The 23622-nt window shown below is 44.6% G+C and overlaps 1 protein-coding gene across 1 annotated transcript in view; it reads right to left on the minus strand.

Annotated features, from left to right (window-relative positions):
- Nucleotides 1-23622, minus strand: part of RYR3 (ryanodine receptor 3) — a 557133-nt gene that overhangs the window by 102081 nt on the left and 431430 nt on the right. Inside the window, exons 46-53 of the mRNA XM_061430666.1 lie at nt 22486-22606; nt 16970-17139; nt 13776-13996; nt 9487-9577; nt 7483-7623; nt 5857-6020; nt 3535-3613; nt 301-390 (exon numbers count right to left, since the gene is read on the minus strand). Coding sequence (XP_061286650.1) covers nt 301-390; nt 3535-3613; nt 5857-6020; nt 7483-7623; nt 9487-9577; nt 13776-13996; nt 16970-17139; nt 22486-22606 — 1077 coding nt within the window. The remainder of the gene's footprint in view (nt 1-300; nt 391-3534; nt 3614-5856; nt 6021-7482; nt 7624-9486; nt 9578-13775; nt 13997-16969; nt 17140-22485; nt 22607-23622) is intronic.

The following is a 23622-nucleotide window of genomic DNA, read 5'->3' on the forward strand; positions in this document are numbered from 1 at the left end:
CCAAAAAAAATTTAACAAAATAATCCCCCCAATAATCTAACAAAAGCCCTTCCTATTTCAGTTGCCAAGTGAACCACAAAATGTATTTTGGTCCAGCTTCTGAGTGCTGACCAGTGTTTCTTTCTCCAATGGGTTCTTTGAAGCTGGTCCTGGGGCCGTGGGTCATAGGCCAGCTCCTGAGGAGCTTCTCCAGTCCTGAAAAGTCTCTAAGGAGCTGGACCGTGAATGTGCCCTCAGCTCCTCTGCTGGGATATAATCCCCCGGGAAGGGAAACCAGCATGGCCACTCAGTGGTCCTTACCTTCTCAGTTAATGTCTTGAAGGGCCGGATCAATGGATGGGTCTTCACATTTTCATCCAGCGAAATTCCGTATTTCCATCCATTCTGACTCTGTAGAAATGTTCTCAGTTCAAATATCCTTGGCATCCTGAGAGCCCTGCTATGTGACCCACAGCCCAGCTTCTATTTTCACTGAACAAATAGAATAATGGAATGTGACAGAGCTTGGAAATTTCCCCCCAAAATATCTAATTGATCTTTTAAGGCTGTCAGGCTCTCTGCCCCCTGAGTTGTGAACCTTGCTCCTTTATTTCTTCCTGTTTTAGTGGCTGTCCCCTCCACTTACTTGCTTGTGTTTCAGGCCCTCTACAGACAGAAAGGATGCTTCAAAAGACCCGAGAACAATGCTTTTCAGGTCAATGTGTCACAATCACAGGCAAGGACAGGTGTCAAGGCTGAATGCTTGTGATAAATGGACCTACTGGCCATGGCATGGAGGGAACTGATTTGGTTTTCTCCCTTTGCCCGCAAAACCCAGAGCAAAACTATAGCAAAACATGTTTCCTAGTATCATAGAAGTTGACGAATTTCAAAAATCATTCAACAAACATTGGTTGAGTGTCTACGACAGTAGGTTGTAGACTCTGTCCCAGGCACTGTGGGTACAGAGATAAGTCAGAGTCTGTTTTTCATAACCTCATCCCCCAGGGACTTCTGGCTGCTCTTTCTCAGTCTCTGCTTCTTCCCACTTGTTAATGTGGAGTTTTTCAAGCTTGTGTCCCTTCTCAGGGGTATGTAATCTAGGCCCTGGTCCATAAGTAAATGAATACCAAACCAGTATCTGCAGTCCAGATCCATAACTTCCACACCTATCTGAGCTCTGCTTGGATGTCTACAGGTACCTCTCAACAGGTCAGAAAGAGAACCCCGCATTGCACTTCTCTAAATGGCTCTTGTTCTTGGGTTTCCTGTATCTCCATGAACAGCATCAGCTTATACTCACTTTCCAAGCCAGAAACGTGGGAGCCTTCTTCAACATCCCCTTCACTCTGTACCTGTTCACATGTGTTCAACCTCTCAGACCTATCGTCTGCCTTGCCCTCACTTTCCTGCCAGTGCGTTGGCCCAGGCTGCCATCGCTCTCCCCTGGAGGAGGAAATGGCAACCCACTCCAGTATTCTTGCCTGGTAAACCCCATGAACAGAGGAGCCTGGTGGGCTACAGTCCATGGGGTCACAAAGAGTCAGACATGACTTAGCAACTCAACAATAAGTAGCCATCTTTGGGCATTCTCAGGTGGCTCAGTGGTAAAGAATCTACCTGCCATGCAGGAGTTGTGGCTGTGATCACTGGACTGAGAAGATCCCCTGGAGAAGGAAATGGCAACCCACTCTAATATTCTTGCCTGGGAAATCCCATGGACAGAGGAGCCTGGTGGGCTAGAGTCCACGGAATCTCGAAAAGTCAGACATGACTTAGCAGCTAAACAACCATCAGCTGTCACCTGGATTACTGCAGCTGCTTCCTATGTGGTCTCCCTGCCTCCAGTCTTGCCATCTCTAACGGATTCCAGTTTCAATACCACTGTCAGGTGATTTTTTATAAAATACTCTGATCAGGGCACTCTGCTGCTGTAAAATTTTCTGATTCACAACTGCCATCACGGTAAAAATCCAAGCTCTTTCTGGCCTCTATGGCGGCAGCAAAGGGCTTGTTGGCTCCTTTAGGCTCGTGTCCTGCTTTCTGCCCCTGCCCTACTCTGTGACCCCATCATGTTGAAACAAACTTCCTTGAAAGCCACCACACACTCTTGCCTCTCAGGGTCTGTGTCCATTGCTTCCACAGCCTTCACTCTGTACCTGTTCACATGCTTGCTCCCCTGCAACCATTGCTTGTCAGTAGCATGAAGAGCAGACTGGAGAAAATACACATGGGCAGACTAGTTAAAAGGTCAAAAGATGAGTGCAGCCTGGTCTAAAAGCGTGGCTTGGACAGACAGAACTATACAAATTCAGGAGTGACTAAAAAGGTAGAATGCATGTGACCTAGGGATGCACTGGATGATTCATGGACGTGTCCCTGTCCCTAAGTCCAACTGCCCAGATGGGCATATGAAGGAGTGCTGAGAAAACACAGATGCTCTAGTGCAACAGTCAGCAAGCTACAGACAGCCCTTGGGCCAAATCCAGCTGAGTCCCTGTTTTAGAAATACAGTTTTTACTGTATTACATAGGCACACTCCTTCATTTACATGTTGTCTATGGCTGCTTTTGCACCACCACGACAGAGATGAGTAGTTGCAATGGAGACTGTCTGGCCCACAAATCCTAAAATGGTTATTATCTGGCCCTTCACAGAAAAAGCATGCCAACCTCTGTTCTAGAATCATGAGCCCATTCTACAGATACAATGATTGTTGTTGTCATGAGCCCCAAACAGTAGCTCAGGAAAGAATCAGAGCTGAGCCCAGCTCATGACAGAGGCTGAGCCAGGGCTTCAAGCTGTATCTCATCCAGTGTGCAACCAGGGAGGTGGTTTCTGCGGCCGTGCTGCGGAGGTGGGTCCACCATTTCGGGCTGTAAACTCCAGCTGAGCAATGGCCCCAGTGCTTAATGGGCTGCCTACAGGACTCCGGGATGGCTTTGGCATATTCCTCTCCTTTTGCCTGCCAGCATTAAAGGGCTGACAGAGCAATTAAACTTATTAAGCAGCCTGACCTCATGTGGTGAAGAATTTTAAACACCAGATGGACGGGCTTATTAATAAGGGAGAGTCTGGAAGTTCCAGCACTGCCTGTCACGGGAAGACGGGTGTCTTCCCTAGACCAAAATTCAGCTTGCTGGCAAAACGTGAGAGTAAAGCTTTCCATTCAATTTTCCCTTTCCTAATGGTACATTAAAAAAATAAAATTGAATAAAAGCTTCTGGCCCCACATTAAGCATTTATGTCAAACATACATAAGCATGTGCTTGAGCACCAACTCCAGGAAATGCAATGGGAAGAGAGACAGCAGCCCTCCCAGAATCAATCATTTTCTTGAGAGACAAGAAAAGGTGCACCAGCAGCTGCCACCACGTATTTCTCCGACCTCCACCATCCCTGGGAAATGGCCACTCAAAAATAATGAATGCTCTTGGCATGGCAAGTCTGTCACTTAGACGCGTCAGGCAGATTTCCTGGACTGAACACTTTAATGTTCTTGGGCTGCTTATTTTTACCCCCCGTGACAACTGTCAGCTGGATGATAATCCCTACCTTGTCACAGGCCCATCTATCATGGGAGTGCTCAGCATACTTGGTGACAATGTATTCCAATTTTTCAGGCAAGGAGAAACTGTGAAAGGAGGGGAAAAATAAAATTACTACCTCCCCAAGCACTTCGGCCAGATGTGCCAAAAAGATAGAACCAACAATCAACCGACAGAAGTTGGGTGTGATCAATCAGCTGACTCCAGATTTGAAGCTGAACACCAGACTCGGTGACCTTCCTGAGCTCCAAGTGTGGCACATTCAGGACCAGGTCACAGACACACCCACGGCTAATCAGAGGGCGGCTCTGCAGCAGCCTCTGCTTCTCAGGCGGCCTCCCTCCAGCTGCCCCAGGTTCCCTCGGCTCCTAAGAACCACTTCGGTGCCTGGGGCAGACCTGTCCTGGCCAGATTGTGAGAATGCATTTATCAAAGACACTGCCCTGCCATCTCACAACTCCAAGCGGGGGATGGTAGGAGTGGGTAGCTAGAGTACCTAGTGATCCAAAGTAGTGCCTGTCTACCTTTTGAGGTCTGGTGATTCATGCTTAAATGCTAGAATCACAACAGTCCAGTGGACATCTGTCATTTCCGTTAGCCCCACAGCTTTTACCCCATCTGTTGCTAATACACCTTTGCTTCCCTTTAAGGAGCAAGTCTCCCTGCCTTGTGTGTAGTCTTATGTGAACTGTCATTGAGGATTGGCTCTGATGAGGCCAACTGGACTCATTCTCTCTGGAATTTGAATCTTTTTTGGGGGGAGGGCTATGCTGTGCAGCTTGCAGGATCTCAGTTCCCTGACCAGGTGCTAAACCCAGGCCACAGCAGTAAAAGTGCATAAAATCCTAACCATTAGACCACCAGAGAACTTGTAATTTGAATCTTGAGTTGAGTGAGACCAGGACAGCAACTCTTCATGGTGACGCATCCAGTGGGGACACCTGGAGAATGTCCATGTGGCCACTCTGCTTTAGTTCCTGTCCTTGCTGAGGCCTGCTTAGTCAGCCTTTGCCTAGATTTTAATAATGACCCTGTATCTTTTTACAATAAGGTCCTTTTCTGTTTAAGTTTTGGTCAGAGTTAGTCTTCATTATTCATATTACTCAAAGAACCTCTGATGTCAGAAATCTATCTGAAGAAATCAGAGTTCTCAAATTAGCGTGGAACAAGTCATCATTGGCATACAATTGCTAGAGTTTCACACTGTCTTATAATGTTAAAAACGTCCATGTTGTCACACCTTTCGGCATTCTTTGGCCCATGATGTTTTCATGGGGCCGAGTTCTCCAAAATCAATACCTGCCTTCCCTTTGGCCAGCCTGAAGGTATACCACATCCCTTACCTCTCTCCTACAGCAGGTTCAATTCTATTTCCCACCATTCATTCAGCTCAAGGTTCTGCTGATGGAATGTGTATTTAATTTCCCCAAAGATGAATTTTATATGTTATCAAAGCTGACAGCTCCAGAGAAGGGCTCAGACTATGGTTCTCATCTGAGAACTACTGCCGTAAAACAGAAGTCCAAGGGGTCCATCACAGGATGCCTGCTTCTCCCTGCTCATACCACAGCAGGTCTGGAGCTTTTCACTGAAAATGCAGCTGGAGATGAAGCCTGTATGCCCCATGACCCATAATCATAATTGGGGCAGAATTGCCAAAGGCAAAATCGAGTAGATCTTGTCTAATACTTTGTCCATGGCCTAATCACCACTAGTGAGGCATGCTGGAGAATCAGTGGGAGGAATTAAAAGGAGTTATTGTAGAGTCATTCCAAAGATCCAGCATCCATTGGTAAAGAGCAGGTCCAGTCTCTCAAATAAGGACCACCCCCCCCCCACCCCGCCCCGTGCTGTTCTGCCCTCACATCCTGAAGTCTTGTGGGAGCTCAGCTGGGTGTTATTTAAGGAGGGGCTTTGATGTACGATGCTATTAGTACTGTACAGGCCTAATTCACAAAGAGCAAAGATTTTGTCAAAAAACTCATTAATAAAGTAATTGCATTATTTGTCAGAATACTTACAAATGCCTTGGGAGACATATGTGGAGAGCATCCATTTTTTATAATAAATAAACCAACTCCACCCTCCAAAAAGAAGTGCAGAATAGAATAATATAACATATAATCAGATATGGATGAATTAAACCTTCAGGAGTTGAGGTCAAAATCCAGCACCTGATGTGACTTGTAGTGTCAAGGGACATGATTAACAGCGTTGGAAGGGAAGGGAGACAAGGGAAGGAAGTTTAAATTTCTGGCTTTCTTCTGAAAGAGAAACACTAGCCACGGGGTAAAATCAAGGACCAGCTTAGAGATGACTCTAGACTCACTTCACAGTGTTGATAGGTTTGGGGTCAAAGTTGCCATCTGCGTCCACTGAGACCTGTTTCTCCAATGTGGCTGAGATTCTGGTATCTAAATAATCTGGTGGCAGGGCCCCCGCTATTGCACTGAGACAGGGCAGGGCCATCCGGAAGAGATCTGGGTCATACTTCTGTGAGAAAAGACAAAAACCACGTTAGCACAGACACCAGAACCACAGCCACCGGCAGAACCACTCACCGATTGGCTGGGGAAAACACACACACACACACACACACATGCATTTTCCCAGGTTAACCAAAATGGGGAACATGTAAGACCTATAATGCATTCTGGTGGAAACTGAGGTATCCTTGTCACAGAAAAGCAACAATCTGTAAAGCCTTCAAGTCACCATTTGCTGTTTAAATCAGTCTCATCATTAGCTACTTGCAGGAATATCTAAAGGTTAAAGTGGTTCTCACTAGGCCAGAAAAGTCTACAAACTTGTCGGCCATAGACGGTTATAGACACTGATCCAGCCTGTGCCTGGAGAGGGCAGAGCAGCTTGGCTGGGCCCCCCAGTAGCCAATGCAGGTCACAGGCTGATAGTGTCAGCAGATTGCTCGGTATCACCATTCTCTCCTAAACTTCGCCAGGAAGGAATCTCAGCTGAAACACGTGGGGTGAGGGACAACCTTTGATCTACTTGTACTAGACCAAAGAAGACAGGTGTGAAGATCATTTAAGTGCGGGTGGCGCAGTGGTAAAGAATCCACCTGCCAATGCAGCAGATGCAAGAAATGGGGGTTTGGTCCCTGGGTTGGGAAGATCCCCTGGAGAAGTGAATGGCAAGTCACTCCAGTATTCTTGCCTGGAGAAAATTTCATGGACTGGGGAACCTGGTGGGTATAGTTCATGGGGTTTCAAAGAGTCGGGCATGACTGAGCACATACACACAACCAACACCAGACTGCAGCTGTATACCTGCTCTCGACTTCTGTATGAAAACCTGAAAAACTTTAAAGCTGGTGACCTATCTACGGCCATACCATCCTGAATGTTACTGACTTCATCTAAAGCTGGTCACATCACAAATCTAAATATATGTTAAGGGAAGGGGAGCACGTGTGAGATCGGGGCTGTGTTCCAATCAGACAGCACAGGAAGGCTGGGGATGCAGAGGCCCTTAGTCCTCCCCCAAGCTTCTCCTCCCCAGGGGCCGGACAGCTCCTCCCCTGAAGGGTCTCCTGGGAATCCCACATCCCCACCTCAGGGTAGATGCTAGGACTTCTCTAGGCTTGAACTTGGTGAAAGCAGGCTAACAGGGGCCATATAACATCGATGGGGGTCGGGGGTGGGGGTGGGTGGGGAGGGAAGGAAGGGGATGAAGTCATTAATCCTGGAACCAAGAGGTATTCTGATTTACTCTGAAAGTAGCTCTCTATATGTTAACTTTGTGAGTTTGGCAAGTTACCAACAGATTTCCCACCTGTCAAATGAGGGTCAGGGTAGCTGGGATAATGCATGTGATCTGCTTGCAAAGTGCTTGGCAGAGTTTCGGGCACATGGCAGAGGGTGACTGGGAATCAGCTTGTATCACCGAGGTCCAGCCACCCTTACCCGCCTCTTTGTTCCAGGAGCACTGCCATTACCTTATGAGAGAGGGAGTCAAAAATCCCCCAGAAGAGCTTCTCTGTCAGATGTAGCTCTTCCTCCACGGCCAGACCGTAGCTCCCCCAGCCCGAAGGCAGACAATAGTACTTCCAGCACTGTTCGTAGTGATTCGTCAGAAGCTGGCAGGTTGAGAACAAGTGTGCACCAGTGGGGTGGGGCAGAGAAGATCCGCAGGCATCGACAGCACACAGGGAAGAAGAAAACAGCACAGACCCACCAGGAGAGTGAAACCAACAATGCAAATAGTTAGGCTGTCTACAGAGAGGCCCCCGGATGCACTGGGAATGGTCTGCTCTTGTGCCTCACAAGCTTCAGCCCAAACGGAATCTGCCCCATTAACTCTCATGCCTCCTCAATCACCCCCAGAGGCTGCTATAAAATGGGAGAGGGACTGTTACTACTCCAACTGGGAAGATGCTACCCTCTGGAAGTGTTTGTGTTCCAGCCAGTAAGGCCTGAGGAAAATTTCTTCTGAGATCTTTCCTTGTAAATCTGGTAATGCTGATATGAGGAGGGGTGGGCAGGGAGCAGGCTGTGGGTCCACAGATTTCTCCACATTGATTCCTGCCCCTGGCTTCCCTGCCGTTCCCTTGAGCCTTTTGATGGTCTAGCCATGTCACAGCAGTTCCCCACGTGGCTAGTAGAGGGGACACGTACACTGCCAAGGTCCCATCCCAGCAGGGGGGAATCCACATCCTCCAGGAAAAATCCTGCTGATCTGAGGGGTAAAAGTGAGCTTGCTGAGTGCTAGTGATGATGTCTCTTTGGGAGCCAGAATTCAGCTGACGGCACAGGCATTCCAAGGAAGCAATGCCAAGCTAACTGTAAAAACTTGTGTTTTTTATCTAAAGGACTTTTTGAGAAGAAAACCAAGAGTTTTAGGGTTAGACAGAAGAATAAGCCCGTGGAGGGCTGTGGAATCTCTGACAACATACAAGCTGTCTTCTACCTGGCATGGAACAAGAGGATGGACTAAGGGCCTCTTGGAATTCTGTTTATCCCAGTAAAACACTTCCTGAAATCTTTGCTTAGATTATTTCTGAAAAGAAGGAAAGTTCTGTTGAAATCACTAGGCAGAATTTTCAGGTGTGGCTGGAAACTGCTGACCCTTTTGAATATACAACTAGCGCAGGTGCCTCAGAGGTAAGAGATGAAAAACACTGCCCTTGTGGGTGACTGATTCTGCTGTCTTCTCGCCCAGGCCGGAATGCTTGCCATACCAGCAATAAAATGTTGGTAATTTGTGAGAAAATCAGAAACCAGATGATGAAAACAGGGCTCTGTGGCCTTACTTTTTACTAATAAGAGAAAAGAAGTGAAAAAAATGTAAAGATCTGTTATAAAAGGGAAAAAAAGCGTAACATAGTATGGAAAAGAAAAGGGACATTTTACTTTCTGTACCTAAATGAAGACTCACAGGACTTCAAAGCTTTTTGAGATTAAAAACCTTCTGAAAACCTAATTAGGGCAGGAAAGTACAAAGATCCAAGTCCCCTCACTAACCTCTGCTAAATAACAAGTAATTGGTGGAAATCGATTATGGCAAATTGGAGCTGTTAATGAATCCAGCAGAATTATTCTTTCCAACCTCTACACTCAAGAAGCTTGTATGTTGTATGTTGACAAGAGCTTGTATGTTGTCAGAGATTCCACAGCCCTCCACAGGGCTCTAGGGCAACTTGGAGGAAGGGGGGTGGGGTGGGAGGTTTAAGAGTGAGGGGACATATATATACCTGTGACTAATTCATGTAATTGATGTAGGGCAGAAACCAACACAATCTTGTAAAGCAATTATCCTCCAATTAAAAATAAATAAATCATAAAAAAGAAAGGGCTTGATTTTGGAGGTTGTATTCAGTTTGCTATCAAGTCAAAGGGGTAAAACCCATTTCAGATGTATTTTGCTCCCCCCGTTGTGAAGATCATGTTTTACAAGGCACGTTTCCTGCGCCATAGACTATTTCTGTAACAGAGAGGTTTACCTTAAGAGGCATTTTGCAGTATTCATTGAGTTGGGGCACATCAAAAACTAGACGTCGCAGGAGTTGCTGTAACATGGAAGGCCTCAAGTGACTGCAATACAGAATAAGAAAAACAAAAGGATATAATGAAAAAAAAAATAAGGGAGAGAGAATGAAAGAAATACTCAGCAGCGATAACCATATATTAGAGCTAAGCTTCAAAACACTTAGCTCCTAAATCACAAGATCATGGATAAAACCACAGTCGATGGTAAAACACTTTAAAAATCAAGTGTAGTTAAAATGCAGAAAGAGAGAGTGGGGCTCACGGCTTGAGATCCTTAAGGTTAAATTCTAATCACCATGTGACAGGATGTTCTAGGGTCTATGACACTCAATCAAAATACAGCCACTGACTATGGGCAAAGAAATATATATGACAGAAATACAACAGAAAGAAAGTCCAGGTGGTTTTAGAATTCTCTACAGACTGACCATGCTCCTGAACTCTGCCAAGGAAGAAGCAAGAGGTGACCAGCTGCACAGGTGGAATCTGAGGACACCTACTGGTGATTTGAAAGGTGCTCTGAGTTGCTGAACCTGAAATTCTCATTATCGAAATCATGTTTTGGGATTAAGGGTTTGTCCTCAAAAAAAAAAAAAAAACTTCTTTAAAAAGCAAATTGAATAATTAGAGAACAGTATATCAAATTATCAAAGCATTCATGGCCTTGGTATTGGTACAAGTAAATTCTGAGAGAAAAGAGATAAACCAGGTTGACTTAGCCATTATTTTTAGATTGCCAAACCTTTTAAAACCCTGTGGAAGCTCTGGATTCTTCCCAGATAAAATACACACTTAGACACAATTTGGCACATAAGTTCAGCTCACAGGCCCCTTTCCAGAGATGCCTAAGAGACAAGGAGGCAAAGTTAATAACTCTGATCTTGAATGTTAAAATGCCACAAAGAGCCTCAGAGGCATCTAGAACAAGGAGGCTAGATGTGAATGGAGATGGACAACAAAGCTCGTCTGTTTCACAAATTTTGCTAGAACTGGCCTTGCGATAAAATTCCCTGGAGTGAAAATGTCAATCATGATGTATAGCAAGTAAAATCTTATCTCTAAATGTAATAATCATAAACATATAAAATTGTTTTTTTTACACTGTTTACCTAATTAGCAGTATCACCTTAGACTAACAAATAAAATCAAGGAGTAAAATAAATCTCAAACTCAATTAACTACTGACGTAGTAAATAATAAAGCTAGTTAAGTATCAGTTTGTCTGCTGTTTCTAGAGCTCAGATGGCCAAGAAGAGGAGTGGAGAAGCTCCTAGGAACATAGGAATAGGGCTGTGAGCTCTAATTTTGGTTTGATACAAAATTCTAATTTTCCCAACATCTAGTCTGATTCTTTAAAAACATATATGCTAACATCAGTTTAAAAAAAAAAAGAAAAAAAACTAGGAAGCAGCTTATGCTGGGAGACAGGACTTTTGGTTTGGTTCCCAAGATACCTGGTGAGTTCAGACCTAGGAAAAGGTTGAACAAGACCTACAGCTGTGATGGACGTAGCCACCAGCCAATTATAGAACCGATGCTGACAGGAAGGATTTCTGTGCAGACTCACTGTTTATTCCCTTGGCCATTACTCAGGAGAAAAGTAGATGCCCAACCATATCCACTAGTCAAGGGGCTCCTGCTTCTCCTTGTGAAGTGGTGGTGTGGAAACCTTAGTCACCCTGTTCATTCCTAGAGGCCTGCAGTGTGTTTACCAAGCTTTGTTTCCCTTCCAGGACCAAGAGCATTCAAATAAGCTTACTTCTCTGCCAGTTCTAATGATACTGGAATGAATGAAGTGCTGTCAGAGTATAAGAGCCTGATTTTGGTAGAGGATCTCAGAGAGAAACCCCTTTTATGGGGCATGGGTGGATGGCCCACATCCTCCACTCCACATCCTAGGCAAATAGCACTGTGCATGACATAGCTTAACCCATAAAAGTATTGGGTTGGCCAAAATGTTTGAGTTTTTCTATGTCTAACAGGAAAACCTGAACAAACTTTTCAGGCAACTCAATAGTTGAAGTCTATAGGCCTTAGATGATAGACGGCATTTATTTATTTATTTATTTTGATTCTTTATATCATTTTAACTTCTTAAAAAATTTTATTTTATTTTTTAACTTTACAATATTGTATTGGTTTTGCCATATATCAACATGAATCCATCATAGGTATACACGTGTTCCCCATCCTGAACCCTCCTCCCTCCTCCCTTCCCGTACGAGATGGCATTTAAAGGTTAATTTCAATAAAGCATTTAAAATAGAAGGACCACGTTACATTTGAAACATAAATGTGAGATGGCCTTTTAATTTGATGTCCTAAACGGACTGATCAATTGCTTTTTTCTAGGCAGCCCCAGTCCCACCACTGCACAGTCATCTCTAGTGTGACTAGGAAACAACCCACTCAACAAGAATCAGGGCCAGACCTAGTTGGCCACTAAAGGGAAAACTGCTGGGCTTGACTCCAGGACAACCTACAGCAGTGACTCTCAGTCTTGGCTGCATCATGGAGTTGTCTGATGAGCTTTACAAGCTAGGGGCCTGGCTCCCATCCCTAAAGGTTTGAATTTTAGGGACTGAGATGTGGCCTGGACATCCAGGTGATTCTAATACATAGCTGAGGTGGAAAACCACTGGCTTAAACAGCAGAGCCTGGTCCTGGACTGTGTGGCTGAGGCTCGCCATTGGAAGAGCCCTTTTTCCTTTGACCCCACGAAATCTGATGTAGTTTTCTGACAATTCTGGGTCTCTGGGTGGCTTGACACTCTGTCCCTGGTTGCCCATCTGCGGCAGTGAGCACTCCTGCCTTGATTCCCCACGGGGACTGGAGATGCCTTTTCTTTATTTCAGGTCTAATGTGGCATAGAGGAGGGCTGCTTTGACTCATGCTTTTATAGTCTGGCCTCTGTGTGAAGGTCTACTTACCCAGAAAGGAAAACCTGCTTCTGGCTCTAGTTTAGGAACTAAAGCATTAGTTCTTTTTTTTTTTTTTTAATTTGTATTGGAGTATAGTTGATTTTAGGCTTCCCTGGTGGCTCAGAAGGTAAAGAATCTGCTTGCAATGAAGGAGGCCTGGGTTTGATCCCTGGGTTGGGAAGATCCCCTGGAGAAGGGAATGGCTATCCACTCCAGTATTCTTGCCTGGAGAATTCCATTAACAGAGGAGCCTGGCAGGCTACAGTCCATGGGGTTGCAAAGAATTGGACACTACTAAGTGACTAACATTACCGCTACTGCTATAGTTGATTTACGATGTTGTGTTAGTTTCAGGTCTACAGCAAAGTGAATCAGTTATATATACACACACACATATTCTTTTTCAGCTTTTCCCATGTATTACAACTATTATTACAGAATATTGAGTAGAATTCTGTATGCTATACAGTAGGTCTTTGTTAGTTATTTTACATATAGTACTATGTAATCCTAACCGCCTAATTTACCACTTCTTAATCTGAATACTTCAGGCCTGAGAGACGGTCTCATCTCCTGGCCTACCGATCCTCAGGGCTAGAGCCTGAGCTGTCAGTCCCATCACTGCCCCAGAGCAAGAGACGAGCTTCATCAGAAAGAGCCTGTGGAGCCTGCGGATAAATTAGGAGTTTATTACATGTGTGTGTGTGTGTGTGTGTGTGTGTACACCCATGCATGCACATGTGCATACTCAATCAGTCATGTCCGACCCTTTGTGACCCTGTGGACTGTGGCCCTCCAGGCTCCTCTGTCCATGGAGTTTTCCAGGCAAGAATACTGGAGTGGGTTGTCATTTCCTCCTCCAGGGGATCTTCTCCACCCATGAATCAAATCCATATCTCCTACATAGGAGATGGTAGGTAGATTCTTTACAACTGCGCCTCCTGGGATGCCCATGTGTGTGTGTGTTTGTGTAATATATATATATATATAAACAACAAGGACCTACTGTATGACACAGGAATGATATCTTTTAATAATCTACAGTGGAAAAATCTAAAGAAGAATATATATATATATATATATATATATACAACTGAATCACTTTTCTCTACAGCTGAAACTTAACACAACAATGTAAATCAACTATTTTTCAACAGAACATTAAAAACAAAGAAAGAGCCTGTTGCAAGTAGGGGATCCAGCACAATCTTAGAGTCTGAGCGTATCCTCAGACTAGATTCGCCAGGTCTAGGGTTACACAGTTAAATGCAGCTGACACAGATACATACACAGAAGTGAAACACATGGGAGTGTGCACTTACTTGCAAATGGCCAGCAAACACTCCTCTATGGTGTCCCTCTGAGCTTTGGTGAGGGATCGTCCCTTGGAAAGCCTGTATATTGTCTGCAGTGTAGAGTCAATCAAAGAAGTGTAGTGCTCTGTCCCGGCAAAGAGAGGGGCGCATCTTGTGAGGAGTGGGAGCACAGCAGAACATATGTACCTGTTCAGTGCCAGTGCAGCCTCGGTGGTGCTTAGGGAAACCTACGAAAAGGGGATTGAGATGCTGGTCAGTCTCCTGGGAAGGACAGGGCTAGGCTTCCCCTGTGCTGAGCTCACAACCAGCAGGGCAGGGAGGTGTACTCATATGTGTGTTTCACAGTGACAGACTGAACAACTGCCTACTCTGTCTAAAGAGACCTGTTTCTCTTTTGCATCTTAAAGGAAAAAAAGAATCAGGTTAAAAGAAATAATAAACAAAAGAAAAGCAAAGGCTGACTTGTGCTACTCATTCCGAATGGCCCACAAACACCTGTTTCCTTCAAGAAGAATCCCAAACCCTTGTTAAAATGAGCTGATGACCAGTCTAACCCAACACCCTTGTTGTCTGCAAAGTCCAATTTCCAAGTTGCTGTATTATTATTTATAATATTATTCTGGTTCTCCATCTCTTTTCTCACATTATGGAGACTCACAAGCTGTCCTCTTGTGATTTCGAGATTACCAAATGGTTACAGGCTCCTTGGTGACTCAGTGGTAACGAATCTGCGTGCAATGCAGACGTGGGTTCGATTCCTGGGTAGGGAATATCCCCTGGAGAAAGGAATGGCAATCCACTCCAGTTTTCTTGCCTGGAGAATCCCATGGACAGAGGAACCTGGCAGGCTACACAGTCCATGGAGTTGCAAGAGTTGGACACGACTTAGCAACTAAACTACCAATACCACAAGGTGTTGAGGCTCAGCAAGCACTCAAACACTGATTTTGTGACAGTTTCATAGGAAGAAAGTGGAGCTCTGACCCCATCACCTAGTTTACGAGCACTGTGAGCAATCTGAAATCTGATCATTGGCACGAGGGTAAGACATCACTAAAGGGAACCCACTTCTTCATGGGAAAATGTGTACATGGAATAGAAACCTACGGCCTTCTCTAAAACTCAGCTGTAATCATCACTCACAGCGTTCTCTCTTGCTCATTTAGACAGGCTGGATTTAAGGAAGGCCCACTTAGTGACACTAAATATAGCCAAAGCATGGTTAACTGTCATTTTTTTTTTTAAAGGGAAGAACTTCTAAAGAAACCTTGTGGCCCACAGAGATGAAATATCCTTGTTTCCTGTGATGATCACAGCCATTATATCTATAACACATTTCCTATAACATGATTTGATAAACTGTTTTCTTTGAATGGTCCATATTTCTGGGTGTTTCTATTAATTATCAAAAGTTTGCCTTCTAGGAGCTGCAGTAATCATATGGAAAGAAATAGCTAATCTTCCACATTTATCTCTTTAAAAGACAGAGTTATTAAAATGAGGAAGAGCTTTGATGCCAGTGGCTTAAAAGTTTTCAAAAGAGAATGCATGAAAATGCATGTGCTGAGAAACTGAATACAAAGCTTCTTTTGTGGAAGTTAGTGTGTAGATAAGCCTATGATTTGAACACCAAATTCTAGAAGATTATTTGCTGCTTATCTGATTTATAAACAAGGTGAACGCTTTGATCAGGAAACCTGGAAATGTCCTACAAGTTAATCTTTTTTTATTTTTTAAATCAAAGAACTTATAAGAAAGATAAAAAAAAAAAGGCAGTGGAAGCTTTTAACTGTTTTAATTTTACAAAACAGCCATATGCCCCTAATGCCTTCACGGATATACCATTTCTTACCTCCATGCCGCAGATAGGGATGGAATGCCCATTCAGATTGGGGCTCATACTGCTTTCCACTTCTGGGTGACTCCATCCATTTCTGAGTAACTCGTTCAAGTAGAATTCACCCCAGTTAAGGTACTGGCTAGCTGACCACCCCTCACCGGAGCTCAGACTTCTACTGCTGTTGGACACCAGGTGGTGCCTTTGAGACACTTTACAACTGATCAAGAAGATATGCCACTGGCTCTTTAAAAACAACCCTGAGGGTCCAGTGGTTAAGAATCCACCTTGCAATGCAGAGAACACTGGCTCGATCCCTGGTACAGAAGATAGCACATGCAGTGGAGCAGCTAAGACCATATGCCACAGCTGCTGAGCCTGTGCTCTAACGCCCTCAAGCCACAGCTGCTGAGCCTGTGCTCTAACGCCCTCAAGCCACAGCTGCTGAGCCTGTGCTCTAATGCCCTCAAGCCACAGCTGCTGAGCCCACGTGCACCTAGAAGCCTGTGCTCGACAACGAGAGAAGTCACGGCAACAAGAAGCCTGGGTGCCACAACCAGAGAGTCGCCCACATGTGGCAACAAAGACCCAACGCAGCTAGATAAATAAATAAATAATAATACAATTTAAAAACAACCCTAAGCTGGTCAATATTTGTTTTAAAACTTAAGCTGATCTCATTGGTCTTTCCCCCTTAAACCCAGAACTTCTAGTGTTCTCTCTCTCTGCTTCGTCCTGATCTGGAGCACCTGGCATTCTTGTTTTCGAACTCCTGGGCCTCCTGTCTTGATGTCTGTCGATGATGGATTACCCTACCTCACACTTGACTGCCAAATTTGGATTTGTACTTGGCCTGTTACCTTGACCTTGTCATGCCCTGAGCTTCAGACTATCCTTCCTGATGGTCAGTGCATATAACGTAAGAAGTCAGAGTAGGAAGAGTATTTCCAGCCTATCATGCTTGCCAGCCATCCTTCTTCATAAGTGATAGAGCCATGGTTCTCATGTGAGGGTGACTGTCTCCCAGGGTACATCTGGTGAATTGTTTTGAGGGGTGTGCTACTGGTGTGTAGTACCAGCAGAGGGCAGGAATGATTCTAAGCACCCTGCAATGCACGGGATAGCACCACTCCCTGCCACCACCACAGTGCTGAGGAAAGGACACTGCACTGGATGGAGCTCGATTGAATATCTCAGGTCCAGTTCACCTACATTTAAGTCTCTGGACCAGGAAATTCAGATCCTCCGTTTCTTGTTTCTCTATTTTCTCACCCTTTAAAGCAAGCTACTAATATGTGATCAGGGAGTAGATAGAAACTTCACTTCTAATTCCAATAATACTTTTCTCATTTTAACCACTTACTGTATCTAGAGAGGCAGAGGCTCTTAAGTCAGGTAAAAATCCAACTTCCAGCAAGTGGAGCAGAAAAGTTTGATCCTTGATGCCATACACACGGTCCAAGAACAGTACCATGGGCGCCTTGTGGTCAGGGCAGAAGTTGGCTGCCATATCTGGCTCACTGACCGATCCATCTGAAAGAAACACAGAGAATGTCATATTCTCTTTTCTGTCTCCACAGTCTCAAGTGGAACACGGAGCTTGTCTGTCTATGGCTTGTTCTCCTGACAAGAAATAGGAATTTTTGAAATAATACAATGTGCTAGAGTCAGTTTATATTGGCTTGGAAGAGTTGATTGCTAAAATTTCAGGAATTTAGTGAGCCCAATATTAGATATGTCCATTATTAAAATTATGCTTTGTAACTAAGTATATATTTTAAAACATGACAAATATTCAAAGCTTAACACTTCCCAATTATTGTACTATAATCTATATTTGATTTTATTTACATGTATTGTATTTGTATGTTGGAAATTCAGTACAGCAGGGTGCTATGTGAATTCTCTGTCCAACTCTATGCTCAGCGATATCGCATTGGGAGCTTGAGGTTGGTGAGCAAATGCCAGGAGTCAGGGCTTGATTTACTGCTTTGTTCAATGATGGCATAAAAAAGGGAGGGAGAAAAATGTAAGGCAGATTAAATTGAAAAGTATGTCATGCTTATAAGCATTGCAACCTAAATAGCACAACACTGAGGACATGCTCTTTCAGTATTTAGTGAATATTATCTGGTTTAGGTGAAATTTAGATCAGGAAATCATCCAAGAATTGTAACCTTATTTTAATAAAAAGGGTCAAAGATAAGGTGAGGAAAGTGCCATGAAGCAAAAAAAAAAAAAAAAAAAATTTCTTGACGTGGAGAACAAAAAGGATCTCTAAAGGGCTTCCTCCTACAGTTTAGTTAAGACCAAAAACTAGAAAAGAGAGCTCCAGAATGATCAAGCTAAAGTCACACCTTATATAAATTCTGTACATCATAAGGCACCCTGAGAGTTGCAAACATTTAGTGCTATCCAGTCCCAAACCTAATTCAGCCCAGGCATCTATGCAGGACTCTGGGAGAGCAAGGAGAGGACTCCTTCCAGACAGGACGCTGCCTGCGTCTCCTCCCCTGAGCACTAGTGGGAGCTGTTTATGAACAGGGGAGGCTGAGTTAGTATCTCAAATATCCAGTATACTGTCTAAAAGACAGTACTTTTACGGGATACTAATGAGCGTTCTGTGTTCAAAAAGTTTGGGAAACACTGAGTTCAACATTTATCTTCTTTACCACATGGTTTCTCAGAGGCTTCAAGAAGTTATAAAATGTGATACGTTCAAGAATGACGTCACCAAGATGGGGGGAGTAGGAGACCACAAGCTTGATCTCCCCCAAAGATCAGCTACCCATGGGCAACACCAGCTTTGGGAGGGCTTTGGAGGGCCCCACCAAATAAACTGCGGCAACATTTGCTGTTCAGTCACTCAGTCGTGTCCGACTCTTTGTGACTCCATGGACTGAGGCACACTGGGCTTCCCTGTCCTTCACTATCCCCAGGAGTTTCCTCAAACTCATGCCATTGAGTTGGTGATGCTATCCAACCATCTCGTCCTCTGTTGCCCACGTCTCCTCCTGCCCTCAATCTTTCACATCATCAGGGTCTTTTCCAGTGAACTGGCTCTTTGCATCAGGTGGCCAACATATTGGAGTTTCAGCTTCAGCATCAATCCTTGCAATGAATATAGTGGAATAAAACATCTGAGAGCAAGTGCACAAAAAGGGAGGGAAGGGTGGCTTCATGTTGCCCGCATTCTTCAGGCTGGCCCTGCTCAGTGCCAAGAAGGAAACTCAACTAGAAAGAGTTTCTTTTGCCAGTTACTGAGAGTAGGGTGTGTGATTGGTTTCCAGAGCCTTCTGGGGCACTGCATGAAGGGCCAGCTTTGGTTTCACCCCACCCAGAGACTGGCAAAGCTGAGATGCCTAGGAGACACCTAGGAACAAGAAAGAAGGGCAGGGGTGACCAGTATCAGCCACACAGTAGGAGATCCTGTGTTTCCCAGTGACCTGCTTGCTGAGGACCCAGCAGCTTTTGCCACTGAAGAAACCAAAAGCCATCACAGCCACCACAAAATCCAGATTTCAAAGGATTCTGTCCCATGGGTTTGTGTGTTCACAGATGCCCAGTCACCTGACTCTCTCCCCATTGTTCCCCAGGAACAGCCAGAACCCCAAATCTGCACCAGCAGCCAGCCCCGGCCTCTGTGATTGTGCAAGCATGAGACACCATCTAGACTACTTCAGCTGCAGGGTTACCGCCCCAGCTGTGCACCCGCACACTGCCTGCCCAGCTCTGATTCTGGGCCTTCACTGCTGTACATGCACCAGGTGAGACCCAGCAGGGTCTCCCCAGGTGCCAGTGTACCCACAGCTGGCTCTGGTCTTTGCTGCCAGCCCCGCCCTTGCCACTACATGTGAGTCTGCAGCTGGTCCCTGCAAGCGTGTGTGCCACTGGCCCTGGCCACCACCACCACTGCCTGCCCTGGGCCCTAGCAGCTAGACCTGAAGCACTGCTTAGGGAGCTGACAGCCTTGTCGGTCACGGAGGACCCCAGGCAGCACCGGACCGTGCAGTTGTCAATATTGCTGACCCCAGGGGCCCGAGGCCACAAGACATCATGTGCTGTCCGGACCTGAAGTTGCCTTACATTCCTATACCAGAAGAGCCCCACCTGAAGGCGAAGGTCTTTCTTTACCAAAGTCAGTCCACAGAGTCTGGAAGAGGTGACTGTTTCCTCAAATGCACAATACCTATGCAAGGCTACAGGGCTCATGAAGAACAAGAGAAACACGCTCCACAAAAAGAATACAGTAAATGCCTAGTAACTGAAACCAAACAAACAGCGATGCATGAATTGCCTGACAAAGATTTTTAAATAGTTATTCTAAAGATGCTCAGAGAGCTGCAAGAGAATCCAGATAAACAAATTAATGATATAGAGAAAGCAAGAACAAAAACATGAGTTCAACAAAGTGATAGAACAAAACATTAAACAAATTAAAAAGAACAGAAAAGAAATATTGGGGCTGAAGAATATAATGACTAAATGGAAAAATTCAACAGAGAGTGTCTTCTGGACCAAGCAGAAGAATCAGTGAACTCAGAGATAAATCATTTGAAATTATTCAGCAAACAGAAAAAAAGAATGAAGAAGGTCTACAGGGTTTAAGGGATACCATTAAGAGAAACAATTTACCTATCACTGGAGTCCAGGAGAAGAGAGGAAGAAAGAAGCAGAAAGCTTAAAGACATAATGACAGAATTTCCCAAACCTGAGGAGATATTTGGACATCTAAGTTTATAAAGCTAATAAGTCACCCTCAAATTTCAATCCCAAACCATCTTCTCGAAGACACATTATAATAAAATTGTCTAAAATCAGAGATGAAGAGAATTTGGATTCCTATCTTACACAAAGGTTTATCACAAAAGTTGACTAGAAATAGATTAAAGACTTAAAATTCCTAGAAAGAAACACTGTGGGTAAGATCCTTGATAGGGTCTTGGCAATGATTTTTCTGGATATATGACACCAAAAGTAAAAATCAACAAGTGGACAAATTAAGCTCATGAGTTTTTGCATAGCAAAAGAAACAATCAGCAATATGAGAAGGCAACTTACAGAATGCAATAAAATACTTGCAAAACATATATCTAATAAGGAGTTAATACCCAAAATATATAAGGAACTCAAAAACTCAACAACAAAAACAAATGATCTGACTTAAAATGGGCAAGGGATACAAACAGATATTTTCCGAAGACATACAAATGGCCAACAAATACATGAAGAGATGCTTAACATCACTCACCATCAGGGAAATGCAAATCAAAACCACAAGGACATATCACCTCACACCCATCAGAAAGATTATTAAAAAAAAAAAAAAACAAGGGATAAAAAATGTTGGCGAGGATAAGGAGAAAAGGGAACTCTTGTTGTTGGTGGGAATATACATTGTGCAGCCACTATGGAAAAAGTGTCGAGTTTCCCCAAAATCACAAACAGAACAACCAAATGATCCAGCAATCCCACTTCTGGATATATAGCCAAAGGAAACAAAATCAGTATCTTCAAGAGGTATCTGCATCCTTAGGTTGATTGTGGCATTACTCACAATAGCCAACACATAGAAAAAAATAGTCTAAGTGTCCACAGATAGATGGATAGAGAAAATGTGGTCTATACATACATAAGGACACACACAGACACACAGAGAATAACACTATTTAGCTATCAAAGAAGGAAATCCTGCCGTGTGTAGCAACATGGATGCACCTTGAGGATATAATGCTAAGTGAAATAAGTTAGAGAAAGACAAGTATTGTACGAGCTCACTTATACATTGAACTCATAATAATTGAACTCATAGAAAGTGAGAGTAGACTGATGGTTACTACATGTTGGGGGAAGGGAGGGAAATGGAAGGTGTTGGCCAAAGGGTACAAACTTTCAGTTATAAGATGAGTAAGTTTGGGGGAATCTAATGTACAGCGTGGTGACCATAGTTAACAACGCTGTATTGTATACTTGAGAGTTACTTTGAGAGTAGAACTTAAATGTTCTTACCATAACAGCAACAAATGATAACTATGCAAGGTGAAGCATGCATTTACTTACTTTATTTTGATAAACATATCAAATCATCACACTGTATACCTTAAACTTATACAACATTATGTGTCAATTATATCTCAGTAAAGACAGAAAAATGTGGTATATCCCAAGGTTTCCCAAACTTATTTGACTCCAAACCCCTTGTTAACATGTACAGCAATTAGCGTGCTTTACCAAAATGTCTCGCAGAACACCAGTTTGCGAAACACTGCAGCAGCAGCATGCTATCTTTCCACCTTTTCCACCAGCCAGGAGGAAACTAACTGGATAGCAGATGGAGTGACATGGAGAGCCTCTGTGTTTTGGGGAGAGTATAAGTTTTGTAAGGTTAACACAGACTGATGCCCAATGTCAGAAGAAGCAGTGGAAGAAGACCCTTTATGGTCTATGGCCATGAGGCGCATAGCACTATAGCCAAGGGAGCCTGAGTCAGACCCTATCCTTCCATTGCCCCAGCTGGCTGCACAGTTTGGGGGCACAGAGGCAAAGGAGATGGGAGGTTTGGAGAGAGCTCTTATTGGTCCCAGTCCATCAGCCTCCCTCCAGACAACTGGAGTTTAGAAGACAGTGAGGTCTCGGCAAGCCATATTTATAGGACATGGTGTAGGGAAGTCTCAACCCAAAGGAGCAGAGGAGACAAGCAGCCAGCTGGAGCTGGGAGGAGAGAACTCCCCACTGCCAGAAAAAGAGCAAGATCCTGTTCCTGTGAAGCCTGCCCTGCAGTAGGAGGCAGGGAGGACCCCTGCACTGCACACAGGGTCCTGCTGCGAGTGGGTGGCCCTGGGGAGGCTGGCAGGACTCAGTCTTCAGCCATTCCCTTACCTTTGTTCAGGGAAGGCAGTTTCAAGGGGATGCTGATGATTCCAACCAAGTCCTCGGTGGGAACCAGGGAGCGCAGGATGGACCTGATCCGGATGGCTTCTCCCTTCCCTGTCTGGATAAGCTGCAAGGTAGGGTTGGAGAGTAAGATAAATGAAGTTCCCATATGCCCACTCCACCCCACCTTAAAAGTTTGGGCAGTAAAATTATTCTCCTTGTAGGGGGATGGGTTGGGTACACTTTTGTGTCTCCCTAATTGTTCTAGACATGGGTGGCCACAGAAAAAAAGAAGCACTTTCTCTTGATTTTCTAGAAGAGGTGCTACTGAGGGAATAACTCTGGCCAAGGAAGGCAAGTGGATTCCTTTGCTGTGATAGCAACAGTCGTGTAGTCTCAGCAGTGACGGCAGCCTGTTGTTGAGTCTCAGTGTGACTGCAGTCCTGGGAGCTCTAGGTAGCCATGACAAGTGTGGTGACAATGTGGCCATGATTCCAGACCCTGGAATTCTGCTCAATGTAGACATGACTTAGGTGTTTTGCTTTCCTAAAAAAGTTTGATTAATGCTGAGAACAGGGCAACAAGAGGGATATAGAAGACGTCAGAGAGAACTTCAGAATCTCAAGGGAGTTATTTGGGAATGGATAGCCTGATTCTTATGGCCACGGTGGGCATGTACACAGCCACATCCTCCTGGATGTGGGGGCAGCAGGCATGCTTCTGGGCACAGGCTCTTAGCTGGCAATGGAAGTGTCATGAGCTCAGGACTGAGCCTACCTAGGAGGTAGCTGGGTGACATGCTGGGACACAATGCTTGCAGAATCAGAGACAGGGGGACATCTATGTGTGACCCTAGCTGTGAGCACAGCTGTGAGTGATGACTGCATCATCCCTTCCCCTTATTCACACAGGAAGGGCCATGGGAGAAGTATGTGTATGTGTTTATGAGGTTGAATCTGAGGGGCAGTAAGCAAGGAAGAAACTCTCTCCCAGGTGGGGCTCTGAGGGTTTAGCTATCCCATGTGGCCAGTCTTCCTGGGACTAGGCAAACTGTGTAACCTGCTTTGTGAAGAGATGACAGGTGATCAAGGGAACTGACCCCCCACCCTAAGACAGAAGGACGCCTGAGAATTTCCTTAGCTC

The sequence above is a fragment of the Bos javanicus genome, chromosome 10, assembly GCF_032452875.1.
Source record: "Bos javanicus breed banteng chromosome 10, ARS-OSU_banteng_1.0, whole genome shotgun sequence".
Lineage (NCBI taxonomy): Eukaryota > Metazoa > Chordata > Mammalia > Artiodactyla > Bovidae > Bos > Bos javanicus.